Here is a 17,572-nt window from a genome sequence, read left to right on the forward strand (position 1 = left end):
AACTTCGGGATCCAACTCGTGTCTTCTGCACTGGCAGGCGGGTTCTTTACCACAGAGCCACCAACGAAACCAATAAGTGGGGGGCCTTACAGGAATGTAAATTGTCTTTATCAGAAATGCAAACTCTCTCCAGAATTGCATGACCATTAGAATGAATTTCTCCATTGACATCGTTATTGAAAAGGGTAGATTTGAACAAAGGATCTTTAAACAGCAAACCAGCCATAGAAACTGCCTTAATTTTCTAAGTGAGGATAACTGGCTAGAATGTGTTCCAGCTTCCTGAGCACACAGCTTATTCTCACTGATTCTGTATGGCCACAGTAATGAAAGGGAATTTCATAAAATGTGGCAGCAATTTTTAAGCACTGGAACAAAGTGTACAACTTTAAATTAATATGGTTTATTCACCAAATTAATTACCTAGAGCAGTAACTAGGGTAATTGGGTTTTCAAAACTTTGACTTGGGCAACCTAGGTGTACTGTTCCGAAGACAGGAACACAGTAAAATTCTGTAAAGTCATAGGATCGCAGAAGTTTGGAGTTCAAAGGGAACTTAGTCATCTTCCAGTCCAGGGGCTGGCAAACTTTTTTTCTAGAGGGTCAAGTAATAAATATTTTAGGCTCTGTGGCCATATGGTCTCTGTCGCAATCCCCCAGCTCTGCTGTTACTGTGCAAAAGCAGCTGTAGACAATACACAAGTGGATGAGCGTGGCTGTGCTTCAATGAAAGTTTATTTAGGGGAACTGAAAGTTGAATTTCATTGGATGTTCATGTCACAAAATATTGTTTTTTTTTTTTCAGTCATTTAAAAATGTATATTAAAAATATTCTTAATGTACAGGTTGTACAAAAACAGACAGTGGACCAGGCTGGATTTGGCCTGTGGTGTGAAGTTTGCTGATCTATTTCTAGCTTATTCTGTCATTGCATATGTGAGGAAATTGAGATCCAAAGTGATCACACGATTCGCTTACGTTTATATGACTGACAGCAAAACTTAGGAGTAGACTAGTATAGTTTTCATTTATACATGGGCTGCTTTGATGATTAAAATTGGAGCCTCACAAAAGAAATTATTTTCCAGAAGAAGTCATTTTGTATGTGATTGATACTGTGAATTATAGCATACCCATGCTTCTTAAACTTGAGAATTGATCAGAATCACCCAGCAGGCTTATTAAAACATATATTGCTTGGCTGCATCCCCAGTGTTTGTGATTCAAGCGATCAGGAGGTATTCTTTGCTCAATTTTAAAGGTGAAAAACCTGAGGTTGAGAGAGGACAAGCCTCGTGCCCAAGTAAAATAGGTAGTTTGTGATGGGATTTTGAACCCATGCCTCCTGTTTTCAAGTCCAGTACTCATTCATCTCTTCTAGGATTCCTTTAAATGACAAATTTCAGTAGCATACCTAAAATTATTTGATTTACATGTTATGTTCTTGCAGCAACAAAGTTATTAAATATTAAAGTGTACTCACACTGTAGATGAAATTACAGTTATTATATTTGGCATAAACATTTTCTGCTGGTAAGTGGTTTGGTTCTGACACATGTATCCAGCACCTTGCTAAGTGCTGGAGTTGGAGAGCTGAATAAGATCCCGTTCCTGTCCTTGAAGATATCCATTGTTCAGTGGGAAAGGCAGACCAGCAATGACTGTAGTAAGTGGGGACAAGCTGTATGGGATAGAACAGGCTGTGGGGGGATTTAGAAGGTTTCGGGACTGATCAGAATCAATGTGGGCAGAGAGGAAGGAGGCAAAGAAGACTCAGAGACAGGTGACGAGGGGTGGTCCCATCCATGTGAGAAGGGCACAGAAGGAAGAGTATGTCGTTTGTGGCTCGTTAATCCTGACTTTGCCCCCTTCTGGTTGTCTGGTAGTGGTGGTTTAGTCACTAAGTCATGTCCAACTCTTGTGACCCCCATGGACTGTAGCCTTCCACTGTCCATGGGATTCTCCAGGCAAGAATCCTGGATTGGGTTGCCAACCCAGGAATCGAACCCGGGTCTCCTGCACTGCAGGCAGATTCTTTACCAACTGAGCTATGAGGGAAGGCCTCTGGTTGTCTGAACTTGGGCAAATGATTTGTGCCTTGCTTTTCTCATGCACAAAATACAGACAATAATAATGTGTACTGTGTAGGATTGTTATGAGAATTAATTTAGCTAATGAGTACAGAACTCTTTGAGTACAGTAAATATTAGAGCACTCTATTGGGGCTTTCCAGGTGGTTCAGTTGTAAAGAATCCTCCTGCCAAGGCAGGAGACATGAGTTCAGTCCCTGGGTTGGGAATATCCCCTAGAGAAGGAAATGGCAGCCCACTCCAGTGTTCCTGCCTGAAAAATCCCATTTACAGAGAAGCCTGGCGGGCTACACTTTGCCAGAAAAGACAATAACTAAACAACTGGGAAAAGTAGAGGACTGAGTCACATTTTACAGTCACAGAACGTGCACCTTTGAAATTCATATGTTTTTAGTTGAAACATTGCTCTTCATTTACATTAGGAAGCCCCTCTCCCAGGGAAACTGTGGGTCTGAGCATTTTGAAAACACTTATCTCTGGTCTGAAAACATTTCAGGACAAAAGACATTTTACCATGACCACCACAGAAAACAAACAAACAAAAAACCACCCACTGTAGTTTGGAGGGAGCTCCCAGGTTAAATGTTGAGTGAAACTCAAACCTCTGATCAAAAAACATGCATGCATGAAGTCACTGGGCACCTCTGGGGTAAGTAGGGAGCTGGGCTGGAGAGAAATATGTAGGGAGTGGCCCCACAGCACTGGCACCGTGTTCACAAGTGTTCATTTGATTATTATGCCTCATAACTTATTTAGACACTGCATATATTTTGTATGTATCACATACAACATACAAAAATTTAAATATATGTATTCACTTGCTTTCACAGTATTCATAGCAAATGAGTGTCTGAAGCATAGGACCAGAGCTGGCAGCTTGCACCGCTTCTGTTTTGCATAAGATATTTTTCCCAGCCCACTCAGCTCCATAAAGTTGTTTTGTATTTCACCACTTGCTCCATCTTATCTTAAAGTCGTGCATATTTTTTTTTTAAATGTTGGTTCTGATCATGCCTGCGGGGTGTGGCAGAGAGCACCACTGTTGGACCAATAGAAGCGTGCTTGGGCTTAGCTCATGTCCCAGTCTCCTTTCATTGTATCGCCATCCTGGGCCCTCTTGTTCCCTTCATAACTATTGCCCCTGGACTATGCAGCCTGTCTCTTAGTCGTGTCCGACTTTTTGCGACGCTATAGACAGTAGCCTACCAGGCTCCTTTGTCCGTGGGATTCTCCAGGCAAGAATACTGGAGTGGGTTGCCATGCCCTCCTCCAGGGATCTTACCTTCCCAGGGATCCAATCCTCTTCTCTTATGTCCCCTGCATTGGCAGGCAGGTTCTTTACCACTAGCACCACCTGGGAAGCCCAACTGTGGCCCCTCCCCCATCGCCCCCAACCCCTACCCCCTGCCAGTAATTCCTGGGGAGCCTTTGCACAGGCAGGTGCATGCTGAACACTCTACTCCAGCATGGGCACAACTGCTCTTCTCCTCCAAGAGGCCCCAGTCTGCCCAGTGGTGACAGGTCCTTAAGGAACTGGACCCTGTACCTGAGATCAGGATGGTGACCCTGGCCTGGAAGTGTCCTTCCTTGTGGTCACCCTGCCCTGTGAGGCAAGGGAAGCTCCAGGGCTTCTAGAGAAGGGATAGCTTGGCCTGGCTACAGCTCCACTGGGCACTGGGACAGTACTGTACAGACAGTGGGCACATCCTGGGGGTCTCTGGGAGAGGAGGGGATAACTGCCTGTTCTGGAGATGACGTATAGGCAATGGGAATTGTTGTCTAGTTGATCAGTCATGTCCTACTCTTTGTGACCCTATGGACTGTAGCCTGCCAGGTTTCTCTGTCCATGGAATTTCCCAGGCAAGAATATTGGAGTGGATTGCCATTTCTTTCTTCGGGGGATCTTCCCTACCCAGGGGTAGAACCCATGTCTCCTGCATTGCAGGTGGATTCCTTACCACTGAGGCACCTGGAAAGGCCAAGCCTTGAGAAAGGAGCATCCAACTTAGGGATTGAGCTTAGAAAGCTGAAGGTTCCGCTCTCCTTCCTGCTGTGTGAAACCTTTGCGTGGTTGGCAAGCTGTTGGCTTCTCCTTGCAGGAGGGGCTGCTGCCTGAAAGGCTCCTCTGTAGGTCCCTGAGGGCAGGCTCCCTCTCTCCTTTAATTACTCCACGCCTGGTAGAGGGAATGGCTCAAAACAAGGGGCCTAAACAAAACATGAAATTGCAAACTCTTAGAAGGACAATTGTGCTGAGACCTGAACATTGAAAACAAGTCGTTTCCAGCCCTTTGAGATCAAAGTCCTTTGAGGACTTTGAGGAGTCATAGTCCAGGCAGAGGGAGGCCCCCAGCTTGTGGGTGGAAGGAGCAGAAGGGTGCCTGGGGCACCCCAGAGGCTGGAGAGGGGGTGAGATCATCCAGAGGGCAGGCCAGAATGCCTGTGTCCACCTGAGGAGGCACCCCTTCAGATGACCCTGCCACGACCAGCTCCCCCACCCTTCAGAGCATCTCCCATTGAGCTGCCTCTTCTCTCCGCTCTTTACCTGGGGTGGATTAAGGAGGCCACTGAGCAGGTCTCTCAGGCTCAGGCTAACCTTGCCTGCTTCCTCTGCCTCCAGGAAGAGGGCCTGCCTGCTTCCCCGGGTGCCTTCCTGCCTCCAAAAGGCCAGCTCCCTCTGTGTTGCAGATGTCTTTTCTCTCCTCCAGCACATCCTGCCCACTGGCTCGGGTTTCTCCACCCCAGCTTGCACTCTTGCTGCCTTGTGCTCAGCCTCACCCCTGTCTAGGATAATCACCGCTCCCCTGTGCCTGTAACCGGCTTCTGCCACAGCCTCCTACTGAAGGGAGGGGACACGTAGCAGCTGCCCTGCCCCTCCTGGGAGCCGCTCCCATCTCCCAGCCTTCATCCTCACTCCAGGCACCTGTCAGTGTCCTCTGGCTCTCTGCCCTCAGCCTTGACAGGCGGCTGTTCCCCAAGACCTGGGCCTGGCCGTGTTTCCTCTCTCTGCAGCAGAGGTTCTTGGCCAGTAGGCGGTAGGGGCCCAACCTGCTCTAACTCTTGACATCATGAGACCTGTATCCTGAGGGTTGGTTGGTTTGCTGAGTCAACTCACTGAATTAACCAACCACTAATGGTGGTTAAGAACACCTGTACTTGGCCAAACTTTGCCTCCATGCCCTACCACTTATTCCCTGCGTGACTTTGTGCAGGTTAATCGAACCTGTCATTTTGTTTTCTCATCTGTAAAATGGAATGATGATCCTTTAACAAACTTGAACACCAGGCTTTCCCAGCACATTCATGGCCTCACCTCTCTGTGGGTTTGATTGGCACAGCTAAAGATCCAGCCAGACCCTTCCTCAGACCCCAAGCTGAACCACTGCTGGGTGGGTGAGTGGGTGACCCTCACCCTGACCCTGTGCGTCCTCCCATTCTCTTTTGGTAAATGGCAATGCCATTGTCTGAAGGACAGCATCAGTATTTGTTAGTTCAGGTCAGAGCGTTACCGAGTCCAGCATTCCCTCCCTCCGAGCAGCCCACAGCCTGTGGTCAAGCCACACTGCCCACCCTTGTCTTTGGAGTGCCACCTCCCCTGTGGAAGGCCCTGCCCTGGTCCCTGCCAGACCAGCACCATTCATCTTTGCACATCCCAACCTGCCAGCTGAGTGACCTTGGACTGGTCCTATTTCCTGTCCTATATCCAGGACTATATTCTGATATAGCCCTATATCCTATCCAAGTGACCTGGGACTAGTCCTATATAACTCAGTTTCCTCATCCTTAGAGTGGAGATAACAACGGTTCCTGTTTCATGAAGCTGTCACGAGCACTAAGAAGTTAATAAATAATCAGCACCTAGCAGACAGTGAGCACTCAGCAGACGATGGTGATGATGCTGATCTTTCTCCTAAGTAGGCACAAGCCTTCCTGGATCCCACACGTGCCTCTGTTGACCCTGTGCTTTTATGCCTTCGTGGGCCTCTCAGTGTAGCACCTGTTTTGTCTCCAAAATTAGTAGGGAAACTCCTAAGGCGAGGAATATTTTGTAACTCTTGATGTGTCATGAGAACTGTTTACCAAGAGTTGGTTGGTTTGCTGAATTTAACTCACTGAATTAACCAACCTTTAATGGTGGTTAAGAACACCTACACTAGGCCTAGCTGTGCCTCGGTAGTCTGCCATTTATTCACTGTGTGACTTCGTGCAAGTTCATTGAACCTGTCAGTTTCAGTTTTCTCATCTGTAAAACAGGATAATAATCTTGGCCATACCTCTTAGGACTGTAGTGAGTTTTAATGGAGGGATGAGCTCAGAGGCTCAGCAAAAGTTAGCTGTTGTTGGTGGTGGTGGCTGCAGCTGTGACTGGATGAATACACGAACCTAGAAGGACAACAAAAATGAGAGCAACAGCCACCACAGAAAATAAAAGACAGTGTATTTGCCAGTAGGACACCCCAAAAGTCTCTTCTAACTGACAGTAATAAAGCATTCGTGAATAGTGTAGGCTAGGTTGTACAGTGTTTGGGGAAAGCAGTTACAAAAAAGAACTATTTATTTTAAAAAAAAATCTGTTTTCCCAATATTCAAAATAGGCCTTGAGAGGGCTCCCATTGAAATATTAATATATTTCCTTAACAAAGTCCTTTTTATGTAAAATCTGGATTGTGGCTTTTTTTTTTTTTTCCAACAAATGTGAGTTTGGGTTTAGTTGTTTTTACTTTTTCTGAGCTTGTGATTGGCTTTATTGCTGTAGTAAAGTGGCATGATAGAGGCTGACTTTGAAAAAAGACGGAGCATATTTTTTAAAGGGCCTCCTTAGAGGAGTTCAAGTTGAGGCACAGTGAATCCACTCTTGGCTCTTCAGCTGTGAAGCTAGTGAGGCTTCAGCCTCCTGGAGGGAAGGCAGGACTTTCCTACAGGTCTTATTCCTTTTATCAGTTGTGCTTCTGCTGGAAGGAAGGTTTTCCCAGGTGGCAGTCAAGAGCCTGCCTTCAATTCAGGAGACCCACGTTCAATCCCTGGGCCGGGAAGATTTACTGGAGAAGGAAATAGCAACCCACTCCTGTATTCTTGACTGGAGAATTCCACAAACAGAGGAGCCTGGTGGGCTACAGTCCTTGGGGTCACAAAGAGTCGGACATGACTGAGCGACTAACACTTTCACTTTCCTGCAGGAAAACCCTGGGCAGCTGGTTTCTTGCTGATGCAAGGCTCACACCTGGGACTTGATTGATCTGGTCTGGGTGGGGCCTGGGCTCCTGGGTAAATGCTTCAGGGATCCAAGGCCCACACTTTGTAGAACACAGCCAGCTGAGCCTCATTTAGGTTCTTCTGGGGCTCCTTTGGAGGAAGGTCTAGGCAGGAACCAATCCCATTTCTGGCAGTGAGTGGTGTGGCCGACCCATGGCTGGCTGTTTATGCTGCGAAAACAGGCTTTGGCTCAGCCCAGAGCCCTGGATCAGGTAGCCAATCTTTTCAGGAGCCCAAAACTACACACCAGACCCCATCTATTAGCCCGAATATTATCTCATTGATCAATTCACAGAGCAAGGACCTCATGGAGGGTGACCACTCCTGTAACCTTCTTGACTTTAAGCCTTGACGGTACCATCTGTTTATCACATGTTGCTGTTTCATCTGTTCTAAACAAACATGAAGCCAATGGGCGACTACCTCAGTCACTCTTAGTCTCTCTACACCGAAGACTCGATTCGAAGGGGAAGGTCACCTGCGCCTGGTGGTTTACAGAGCTTCACTGCAAATGAGGACGTCCTTGCTCGTCTGACTTAAATCTCAAAGCGTTAGGTTGTTTACTTCTCAAGGGAAAGGCTCTTCTCAACATCTCTTTATCTTCAGTGGTGCCCACTCCAGTGCCGGAGAGCAGAGTCGCTACTCAGGTCAGCCGCTGGATGAGCCTGGGCATAGTGCCCCCTTTCCCAGGCTCCCCAGCCCCTGAAGCCAGCTGGCCTGGCTCCTCTGCTCCCTGAATGTCCTTGCTTCTCCCAGCCTCTCCATGCTGAGGATGCTATAGAGGAGAACTTCGGTTTGGTCTGACGCCAATGGGATAGTTTTGAGACTGTGTTCTCAGGAAAAATTGCTCCACATAAGAGCATGGTCCGTGGCAGTAGGGGCAGATCGGGCTTCCCAAAGCTGCAATGCCATGGGAACTTATTTTTCTATCCTCCCATATGAGAGAGTAATGGGTGCAAAGGAGGTGGGCCTTGTAATTTATATAGTACAGATGCAAGAAAGTGCTCGAACATGGATGGACAGGACCAGACTGTAGCCCAGGCTCTGGGCGAGGGAAACCCTGAATCTGGTCCTAAAGTGAAAGTGTTAGTCGCTCAGTCCTGTCTTACTCTTTGTGACCCCACAGACTGTAGCCTGCCAGGCTGCTCTGTCCATGGAATTATCCAGGTAAGAATAGTGGAGTGGGTAGCCATCTCCAGGGGATCTTCCCAACCCAGGGATCAAACTCAGGTCGCCTGCACTGCAGGTGGATTCTTTTCTGTCTGACCCAGTGGGGAAGCCCGAACCTGGTCCTGTGTGCGTGCATGCTAACTCGCTTCAGTCATGTCTGACTCTTTGGGATCCTATGGTCTGTAGCCCGCCAGGCTCCTCTCTCTGTCCATGGGATTCTCCAGGCAAGAATATGGACCAGAGTGGGTTGCCATGCCCTGCTCCAGGGGATCTTCCCAACCCAGGGATCGAACACACATCTCTTACATCTCCTGCATTGGCAGGTGGGCTCTTTACCACTAACGCCACCTGAAAAGCCCCATTGAAGTATTTTGTGTGTTACTTGCTTAGTCGTATCTAGCTCTTTGTGACCCCACAGACTGCAGCCTGCCAGGCTTCTCTATCCATGGGATTCTCCAGGCAAGGATACTAGAATGGGTTGTCATTCCCTTCTCCAAAGGATCTTCATGACCCAGGGATCAAACCCAGGTCTCCTCCATTGCAGGCAGATTCTTTACCAACTGAGCCATCAGGGGAACCTGGTCCTAGGCAGCTACAAACATAGGAAGGAGGAACTAAGCCTTGTCCTTGGTCCTTGCTCTCTCCAGAGCAGCCGTGGGCAGGGGGGGCGGCATAGGCTTGTGGGCATGGTCAGAGCTGGCTCCTACCAGGAGAGCATGTGCAGTGCCTGCTAGATGCCTGCCCCAGTATCTTCACTTCAGACCTCGCATCCTTGCAATGTAGCATTCGGAGGAGGGGTGGTAGAAAACCAGGTGTGACGGAAAACCCGGAGCACGGCGTGTTCTTAGGAGAGTGCAGGATGTGGACTGGGTTGCAGTAAGTGTGCCTGGTGAGGCAGCTTGAACAATCACCCGGAGCTCGAGAAGGGGTCGGGCCAGGCAGTAGGTGCCACCTGGGAAGTGGGGAGGGCTGCAGGAGCAGAGGAATCTGAGGCCAGTGTGAGTCAAGTACTAGACCACTGTTAGGTTTCCCTGGGTGCAGTTTTAGGTTTACCTGTCTCCAGATGCTGAATCACTTTTAGCAAACAAGTCTATCCATTGCTCCCTGAGTCCTAAATGTCTGTCCTCCAGATATTCAGTTATGCTTAAAGCACCCGCCCCAAAAGTCAGCCGTCGGAGAGCTGGAACTGAGGGTGTGTTGAGCCCAGTGTCTGCAGAACGGTCTTCGGATTTCTTGCCTCACTGTGGCATATGTAGTCTGGAGTTTTCTTGTGAAAATAGAACTTAATTTCACCACTGGTGCTTTTGGTCCATGAGGACCCTGAGGAAGGGTGTATGATCTACCCAACTTCTTCACAGACCAGTTCTCGGTAGTTGTTCAAGTCTAAATTTAATCCAAGGCCTACATTTCCCCGGGTGAGTGTGCTACTGGTTGGAGGAAGCCATCTTTGGACAAATGTGGATAATAGTTTGAGTGAATTAGCAAGTCTGGAGAGGAGAGTCCATCAGCAGAATGACAAATATAGGATCTTTAAAGACATCTGGTCAGCGATGCCGGAGCTCATGATTGACTGAGTGATTAATAATGGAAAACCCTTAGTTCAGTGTTTCCGCCTTCCCTCACCCACATCCCCAGCCGGGGCCGGCCGTCTGCTCCAGCCTGCCAGAGACGTTTCCCGCTGAACAATGGAGGCACTCAGGCCCCCTCATCTTTGAGCTCTGTGAGTTTAAGGTTTGAGTTTTTCTTCAGTTTTATCTGTGCTCCCTAAATAACAACTCACCGAAAAGACTCGCGATTCCCTTTCACGTTTGATAAAATTCCATTCCCCTGAAGGAGTGCGTCCAGGTGCATCTGACCTCCAGCTTGTAGTTCACGGTCAGGAGCTTCCCTCCCACACCCAGAGCAGGGGAATACAGGGGCGAGTGGAAGCCTTTGTCCCCCAGTTCTCAAAACCCGTCTCTAATTTTGTGGTGGATTTTTCTCCAGGCTGAAGCAGCTAGACAAGCACAGCCAGGCCACGGCCCAGCAGCTGGTGCAGCTCCTCAACAAGCAGAACCAGCTTCTGCTGGAGAGACAGAGCCTATCGGAAGAGGTGGGACATCTGCGATCCCAGGTACCGTGCATGGCACCTCACCCACCGGAGAACACATCGTGGTGCACATGGTCTTTTACTTATCTGTTTTTAAAAAAATTATTTATTTTTAATGGGAGGATAATTGTTTTACAATATCGCTTTGGTTTCTGCCATAAATCAGCATGAATTAACCATAAGTATACATATGTATACTGGGCTTCCCTGGTGGCTGATGGTTAAAAAAAACAATCTATCTGCAATGCAGGAGACCTGGGTTTGATCCCTGGGTTGGGAAGCTCCCCTGGAGAAGAGATTGGCTACCCTCTCCAGTATTCTTGCCTGGAGAACTCCATGGACAGAGGAGCCTGGCGGGCTACAGTCCATGGGGTCGCAAAAGAGCTGGACACGACTGAGCGACTAACACAAACTACACATATGTCCCTTCCCTCTTGAACCTTCCTCCCACCTCCCACCCTTTTCCACACCTCTAGGTTGTTACAGAATCTCGGTTTGAGTTCCCCAAGTCATCCAGCTAATTTCCATTGGCTGTCTCTTTACATATGGCAGTGTATTCGTCTCTCCTGTGACAGAGCTGTGTCTTCAGTTCAGTTCAGTTCAGTTCAGTCGCTCAGTCGTGTCCAACTCTTCGTGACCCCATGAATCACAGCACGCCAGGCCTCCCTGTCCATCACCAAATCCCAGAGTACACTCAAACTCATGTCCACAGAGTCGGTGATGCCATCCAGCCCCGGGGGTCACATAAAGTGAAAGTGAAGTCGCTCAGTCGTGTCCGACTCTTTGTGACCCCATAGACTGTAGCCTACCAGGCTCCTCTGTCCATGGGTTAGCGAAGAAGCTGGGAGGGAGACCCTGAAGACTGTTCTGGGCACAGTGAAGGGAAGTGTGGGCCTTCCCTGTCCCACACGGACAAGGGAAGTTCCTTGTCCTCTTTCGGGAACTAAAGTTTGCACAGGAGAGCAGACCCACAGTGAAGCAGCAAGCCACACAGGGCAGCACCGTGAAAGCACCCCCGCTGAGGGGTGCAGGAGGTGGGAGAGTGGGGCGGGCTGCAGTGGTCAGGAGCCTTTCTGGAGGAGGTTGGCTTTGAACTGCCCCTGGAGGGTGTGTGTAGTCTGAATTGGTGGAGGAAAGGCATGATCCCAATTCGGGGAGTCCTTGTGAACAGAATGTAAGAGTCTTGTTTTAAAACAGCTGATTGGTAATTGAGCTATAGCTCAGACGGTAAAGCGTCTGCCTACAATGCAGGAGACCTGGGTCAGGAAGATCCCCTAGAGAAGGAAATGGCAACCCACTCCAGTATTCTTGCCTGGAAAATCCCGTGGACTGAGGAGCCTGGTAGGCCAAAGTCCATGGGGTCACAAAGAGTCGGACACAACTGAGCGACTTCACTCCACTCTGGAGTGCTTGCAGAAGGTGTGGGAATGTTACACAGATAATACTCATTAACTCCCTCTATCCTTGAACATGCCTGCAAGATTGATTATTGTCTCTGTCTTATAGATAGGGAAAGTGAAAGTGAAGTCGCTCAGTCATGTCTGACTCTCTGCGACCCCGTGGACTGTAGCCCACCAGGCTCCTCCATCCATGGGATTCTCCAGGCAAGAATACAGACAGGGAAACTGAGACTCAAATAAGCACGTACAGCTAGCAAGTAGGGACACTGAAAACGGAGCTGAAGTCTGACTCCATGATCCAGACTTTCCCTGTTCAGGTTAGGTCTGTGGCCAGTGGCAGGGACAATGGAGTTAGAGGATGGAATGAAACCTTATTTTCCTACATTGCTTCTCTCCGTGTCTAAGAGGCTGGGCTTCTTACCCCACTGAGAAGTCAGGATAAGGAGGTGGTCCACGGGCTGGCCGAGGCCTCAGTCTCTAATAGGAGTGCGCCCGGGTGCTCCACGAGTGCCTGGGGGACGCCATGCAGCAAGTGCTCAGAATGATTAATGGGAAAAATGCACCTGGAAGTGAAAATGATGAGAAGTTGTTTCATTCTATTTCCAAAATGACCATGAGCCCAAATACCCTTTCTGGGTATTTACCTTACCTGTACCATACCCTTTCTGGGCAGGGTACTGAGGAGCCACTGTCCTCTGAGTGCTTTTTCCCACTCAGCCCACCAGACCCCTCTGCAAAGTCCTCAGTGGTTCCACAGAGTGAGTGAGCACCCCCAGGAACCAGTCGCTGAGCTCAGGCCCTGGGCTGGAGACACGCGTGCACTGTCTGCTCCCAGAGGCTGCTCTCCATGCCCTACAGTCACACGGTTATCCAGGATCTTGTCAACCTATAAACAAAGGAACATGGGTCCCAGGGCCTCTCCCCACACACAGCAGACAGCATCTCTGGGAGCCGGGCCCAGGAATCTGTATCTTAACAAGCTGTTTGGAAAATTCTGGAAGACAGTAGGGATTGAGAACCTCTGAAAGTGCTGGAGGCAGAAAGAACAGAGAATGAGTCCAGAGTGCATCCATGTCACTAGGGCCTGAATAAATTGAAGTCTCTTCTAAGCCTCGGTGTCCACATCTGCATAGTGGGTAGCATACCAGCCTAACTCAAAGGGACACTGGAAGACAAATGAGGGCAGCTGTGAGGTGTGTGGCCGGCTCTCTGGCATATTGCAGGCAGAAGAAATGTCAGGGTTTTTCTTTTCCTCTCTCTTCCTCAAACTGGAGAAGGTCCTGGGAGAAGCACAGGTCGAGCAGAGATCCTGTGGGGCAGCAGCCATGGAACGATGTGCACCGCTGTCACCCAGCTCCTCCGACGTGCCCAGGTATCTCATCCTGCACTGTGTGGCCCGACCATGACCCAAACTCAGCTTTCTGGGCAGGTCCTCAAGGTGGGGTCGGGGGAGTGCTGGGTGGCCCTGGGTGGTGCCAGCCAAAGGTTGGGGCCATCGAGCCTCCAGGCAGCTGGAGGAACTCAGGGCATGAGTGGAGCTCCCGGCCACTGAGAGCTGAGAAGGACTTCAGCATGTGGGCTGTGGAGAGTCTTGCACACAAGCTCCAAGCATGTGGCAGCCTCCTCTCCACTCTGGGCCAGATCGTTATCCTCCGGGGTTTGCCTTTTAACTCCCCATCTGCCTACCTTACAGTCTACTTAGAACTTAACACAGATCGTCAATGCTTAGAAACCTCATCCAGGGCTTTAAAAAACCCAATAATTGCCAAATGGATTGTGAAATTTTTGTAAAATGCATTTTATGAAAAGAAAAAAGATAAACCTAAAACCTCAAAATTCTTCAGAAAAATCAGCAAAGCTTTTTTTTTTCCCCTTGCCTGAAGCAGCAGAAACGATTTCGACATCCTATGCTATCTGATACTGGCCCATCTGGCTTGTCTGTAAAGGGATCTTTCAGATTCAGATATTACATTCGGAGTTAATTTCATTGTGGACGTGACAAAGGCAATTTGGTCAGGAACATGCTGGCTTTCCGTAGCAAGTCCTCGTGTTCAAAGACGAGGCAGGAGCCCAGGCAAGTCGCTACTCTCTAAATCAAAGGCCTACTCTTCGTACCTGAGTGTGGTGTTTAGACCTATTGCATTTAGCTTCCGATGAGGCCTTGAGGGTGTTATTTGTCCACAGCAGGTATTCAAAGGGTGCCTGCTGCCTCCTGAGGGTTCTGGAGTGACCAGACACACCAAGTCCGCACCCACCCTTTCTCCCAGAGTCCTCTAGTTTATCTCTGGTTTCAGGGTGGTTTAGCTAAAGGCTTCCATTTTCCCAGCCTGGATGAATTAAGCACAATAACTTAATTTTGCACGTCAGCCTCTAAAAATCTCTATCCATTGAATTCTCACAAGAGAATGGATATTTTCTGGCCTGGGCAGCTGCTCTAAAGCTGAGTCACATCCCTCCAATTTGCTCCTATGCCTCAGTCCTGTGCCGAAGCAGATGACAAGTTCGGGTTGGCCTGTGGCCTCAGACAGGAAACATCTAGCCTGTTCAGAAGGCTTTATTATTCTGAATTGTTTCTGCTGAACTTCTGAAACATGCACAACAACATAACTGGCCGATGGTCATCGTCCTAACTGCCGCTGTGACATTTTTTGGCCATGAGAGTTCCTGTATCCCCTGAAACGCTGCTGTCCTGTGGTGGCCAGTCCAGCGAGAGCTAGGCCAGCCCTGTGGCTTACCCGGTGGACCTGGTTAAGTCTGCTGATTGCCAAGTTCAAGGCTGCTTTTCTGACTTGTTCTCAGTTTAGGACTGATGAAAAACAATGGCTTTACGAGTCTCCTGCTTCACTCTTGGAGAAAAAACTGGAAAAATAGCTTTTAAAACATCATGAAATGCTGTTAGTTCTTCATGTTTACACTGCAAACACGATTCTCCTCTGTTCTTTTCAGGGACAGTAGAGGATTGGCTCTGTGGTAGTGCCTGTGGGTGGTGGGGGTTGCGGGGTGTCTAGTATGTGGAACTTGGGTCCCAGTGGAGTTTTGGTAAGGGCTGACAGCTGGGAGCCAGGTCAGAGGTCTGTGACCCAGGGCCTGGGGCTCTAACATCTGGCCAGGAAGGGTGGCTCCAGCTGGTAAGGAAATTAGAGTCTTTTCTTGGGGAGAATGGCATCTGAGAGAAGGGAGAGGATGGAAATTATCTGTCCACTTAGAGCATGTCATTTATACCAAGATTATTTTATTTGTATATTTCTCTGGTGGTGGATATGGTTTCAGCCGATTTGCATTCTCTGATAGCTCTGTCCCAACAGACTGCTTGACTCCATCCTCAGTGTTCAGTCTGGGAGAGGTGTCTTTGTAGTCCCTTTAGATGCGTCACTTACACAGTTTAGAAAACAGCATCTGAAGCTGACTGATGGGTGATTAATCAGTTGGCCCTATGACTTTTGAGCATTTTTGGCAGTGAATTTACTTTCTCATTTGATTTAAATTTGTGTATGGATCCAGCAGACATATGTGATTATATTCAAAATCACGGACATTATCTCACTACAGCAAAGGATTCATAAAGAGAGCGAAAAGAAGCACAAGAAACAAGGACAACAGATGATGAAGGGAGGAAAGGCCCATTTGTGACCTGAAGAAAAGGGAGGGGGAGCCTTCAGAAATGTGAGCTCCGGGGAGAGCGGCTCAGCTCCCTCGAGTGCCTGCAAACCAAGCGGTAGGGTCAGCCAGCAGAGACTTGGAGGTGTCCACAGAGTCTGTGGTGGGCCTTCCTTGAGCCCGGGGGGGCTTCACCCAGTTAAGTCGGCACTTCCACGAAGCTAGCTACCTGCAGGACAGATGGTGCTTGATAGAACAGCAAATACACTGAATAAAATAAATTAAAAAGCCTCCTCCTGAACCAAGATTTTTTTGGAAAGAATTCTAAATAGATGAAAACAAACAATTTGATTTCAACCAAATTGTTGTTTTTTTGTTTTTATCCTGATTTTCACCCGAATTGTCAGTCTCAAAAATAAACACTGATACATTCCCAGAAAATATTTTTCAAATAAAAACTGACTCTGTTAAAGTTTGCCCTGATTCTTTCAAAACTGTGTACAAGACACTGTCAACCGAAGTGACTTGCATATTTTTTTAAATAAACTTGAACATATGCAGCTAAAATGTCATTAACTCCCTGCTGCCTGAGTGTTGTAAAAGAATGACGTAAGACCCCCTGGTGCCACATTTCTAACATAGGGGTCTTGTGACCCTCAGGGAGGCTTCCTCAAGCAACTCAAATAGCACAGTTTAACTTTTCCTTTTTTTCAACTGAAGGCCCTGTGTGTAATTAATATTGAAAAGTGCATACAGCTTTATTGAAGCCAAACGTGCTCTTCTGCTAACAGTTCACTTTGTCCAAGAGTGAATAATTTCAGAATAAGACTTATGGAAGAAAAATACATTGAATTTAGCATTGCTTCAGATACATTTGCTCCACTTATTGCTTCCCGAGTCAGACATTACATTTTGCAATATAAATTCACAATCAAGATTTTAAAGGGAGCTAAATATTTTAATCCAATTAGACAAGTGAACAAAACACTGAATATTACATGTAGTGTAGATAAGTGGTTCTTGCCTTTAAAAGACTGTAATTCCGTCACATTACAACCCCAAATGTCAATGTTGTCTTTATTTTTAACGCTTTCAAACATGAGGCAGCCAGAGGCTCCACTCTGCTGTTGGTGACACTGTCTGTCCTTTGGGAAATTCTTAAAAATCTATTTACCATGGAAACACGGTTCGTACAAAACACAGACCCCTGCCCATGTGCAGGGGAAGTTTCTCGTGACTCATGGGATTCAAGAAAGCTGGAAGATGACAAAGTCGGGATCCCGCGGACTGTGGCAGGAACCGTTGCTTGTTTGGAGTGTGCTCTGGGGAAGAGATGGCGAGCAGATGCCAGCCACTGGCGAGTGGGTCCTCCCACCTGACAACTCCTGTCTGTGCATGGGGTCCCCTGCCTTCCCCCCATGTCTCAAGTCCCAAGTCCACATCGAGGTGCTGTTTTCCAGGAAGCTAAGGAATCAGTCTTCACCTTCTTTCTGCAAGAAAGTCTGTCCTGCCTCTACTGGTGCCGTCTTCTGGCTTCTATAGTTCTTTTCCTGTGTTGGAGCCCAGAGGCAGCAAACCCAGGCCCCAGAGTTCAGGGAAAATGGAGCTTGAACTCTGACTGCCACAGAGCTTTCATTGTCTGCGGCCCAGACGGGCAGCCATAGGAGAAGAATAAAATGAGGGTCTGCGGCGACCTTGCTGTGAACTCCTGCCCATATGGCAGCTGCGCCAGCCGGAGGGGGAAGGCAGTTCAGCCAGAGCTTCGGTGACTTGTGCAGGGCAGAGGCAGGCCCCTCTTGACCTGGAGTCCGTGACCATGAGCCCTGTATTGGCGGAGAACTGCCTTCTAACAGGTCAGTGGTCATGTCTGAGCCGCGTGAGTTCCACAGGACTGGGGAGGACAAGTTAATGGTCATTCATAGGTCACCTGGCTTATATAGTCCAGGTTGCCTGATATATTTGACTGCTGCTTAAT

At 48.3% G+C, this 17,572-nt stretch overlaps 1 protein-coding gene across 8 annotated transcripts in view; it reads left to right on the top strand.

Annotated features, from left to right (window-relative positions):
- SDCCAG8 (SHH signaling and ciliogenesis regulator SDCCAG8) overlaps positions 1-17,572 on the top strand; it is a 280,184-nt gene that overhangs the window by 258,827 nt on the left and 3,785 nt on the right. For 4 of the 8 annotated variants that reach the window (XM_088845502.1, XM_088845497.1, XM_088845496.1 and 1 more), the window contains 2 exons: positions 10,498-10,624; positions 13,275-13,372. In XM_088845502.1, the coding sequence (XP_088701628.1) occupies positions 10,498-10,624; positions 13,275-13,372 (225 nt within the window). The remainder of the gene's footprint in view (positions 1-10,497; positions 10,625-13,274; positions 13,373-17,572) is intronic. The other 4 variants (XM_088845499.1, XM_088845498.1, XR_016039634.1 and 1 more) reach the window with 2 other exon arrangements.

The sequence above is a fragment of the Moschus berezovskii genome, chromosome 17, assembly GCF_049115385.1.
Source record: "Moschus berezovskii isolate FMDL1 chromosome 17, NW_MosBer_1.0, whole genome shotgun sequence".
NCBI lineage: Eukaryota > Metazoa > Chordata > Mammalia > Artiodactyla > Moschidae > Moschus > Moschus berezovskii.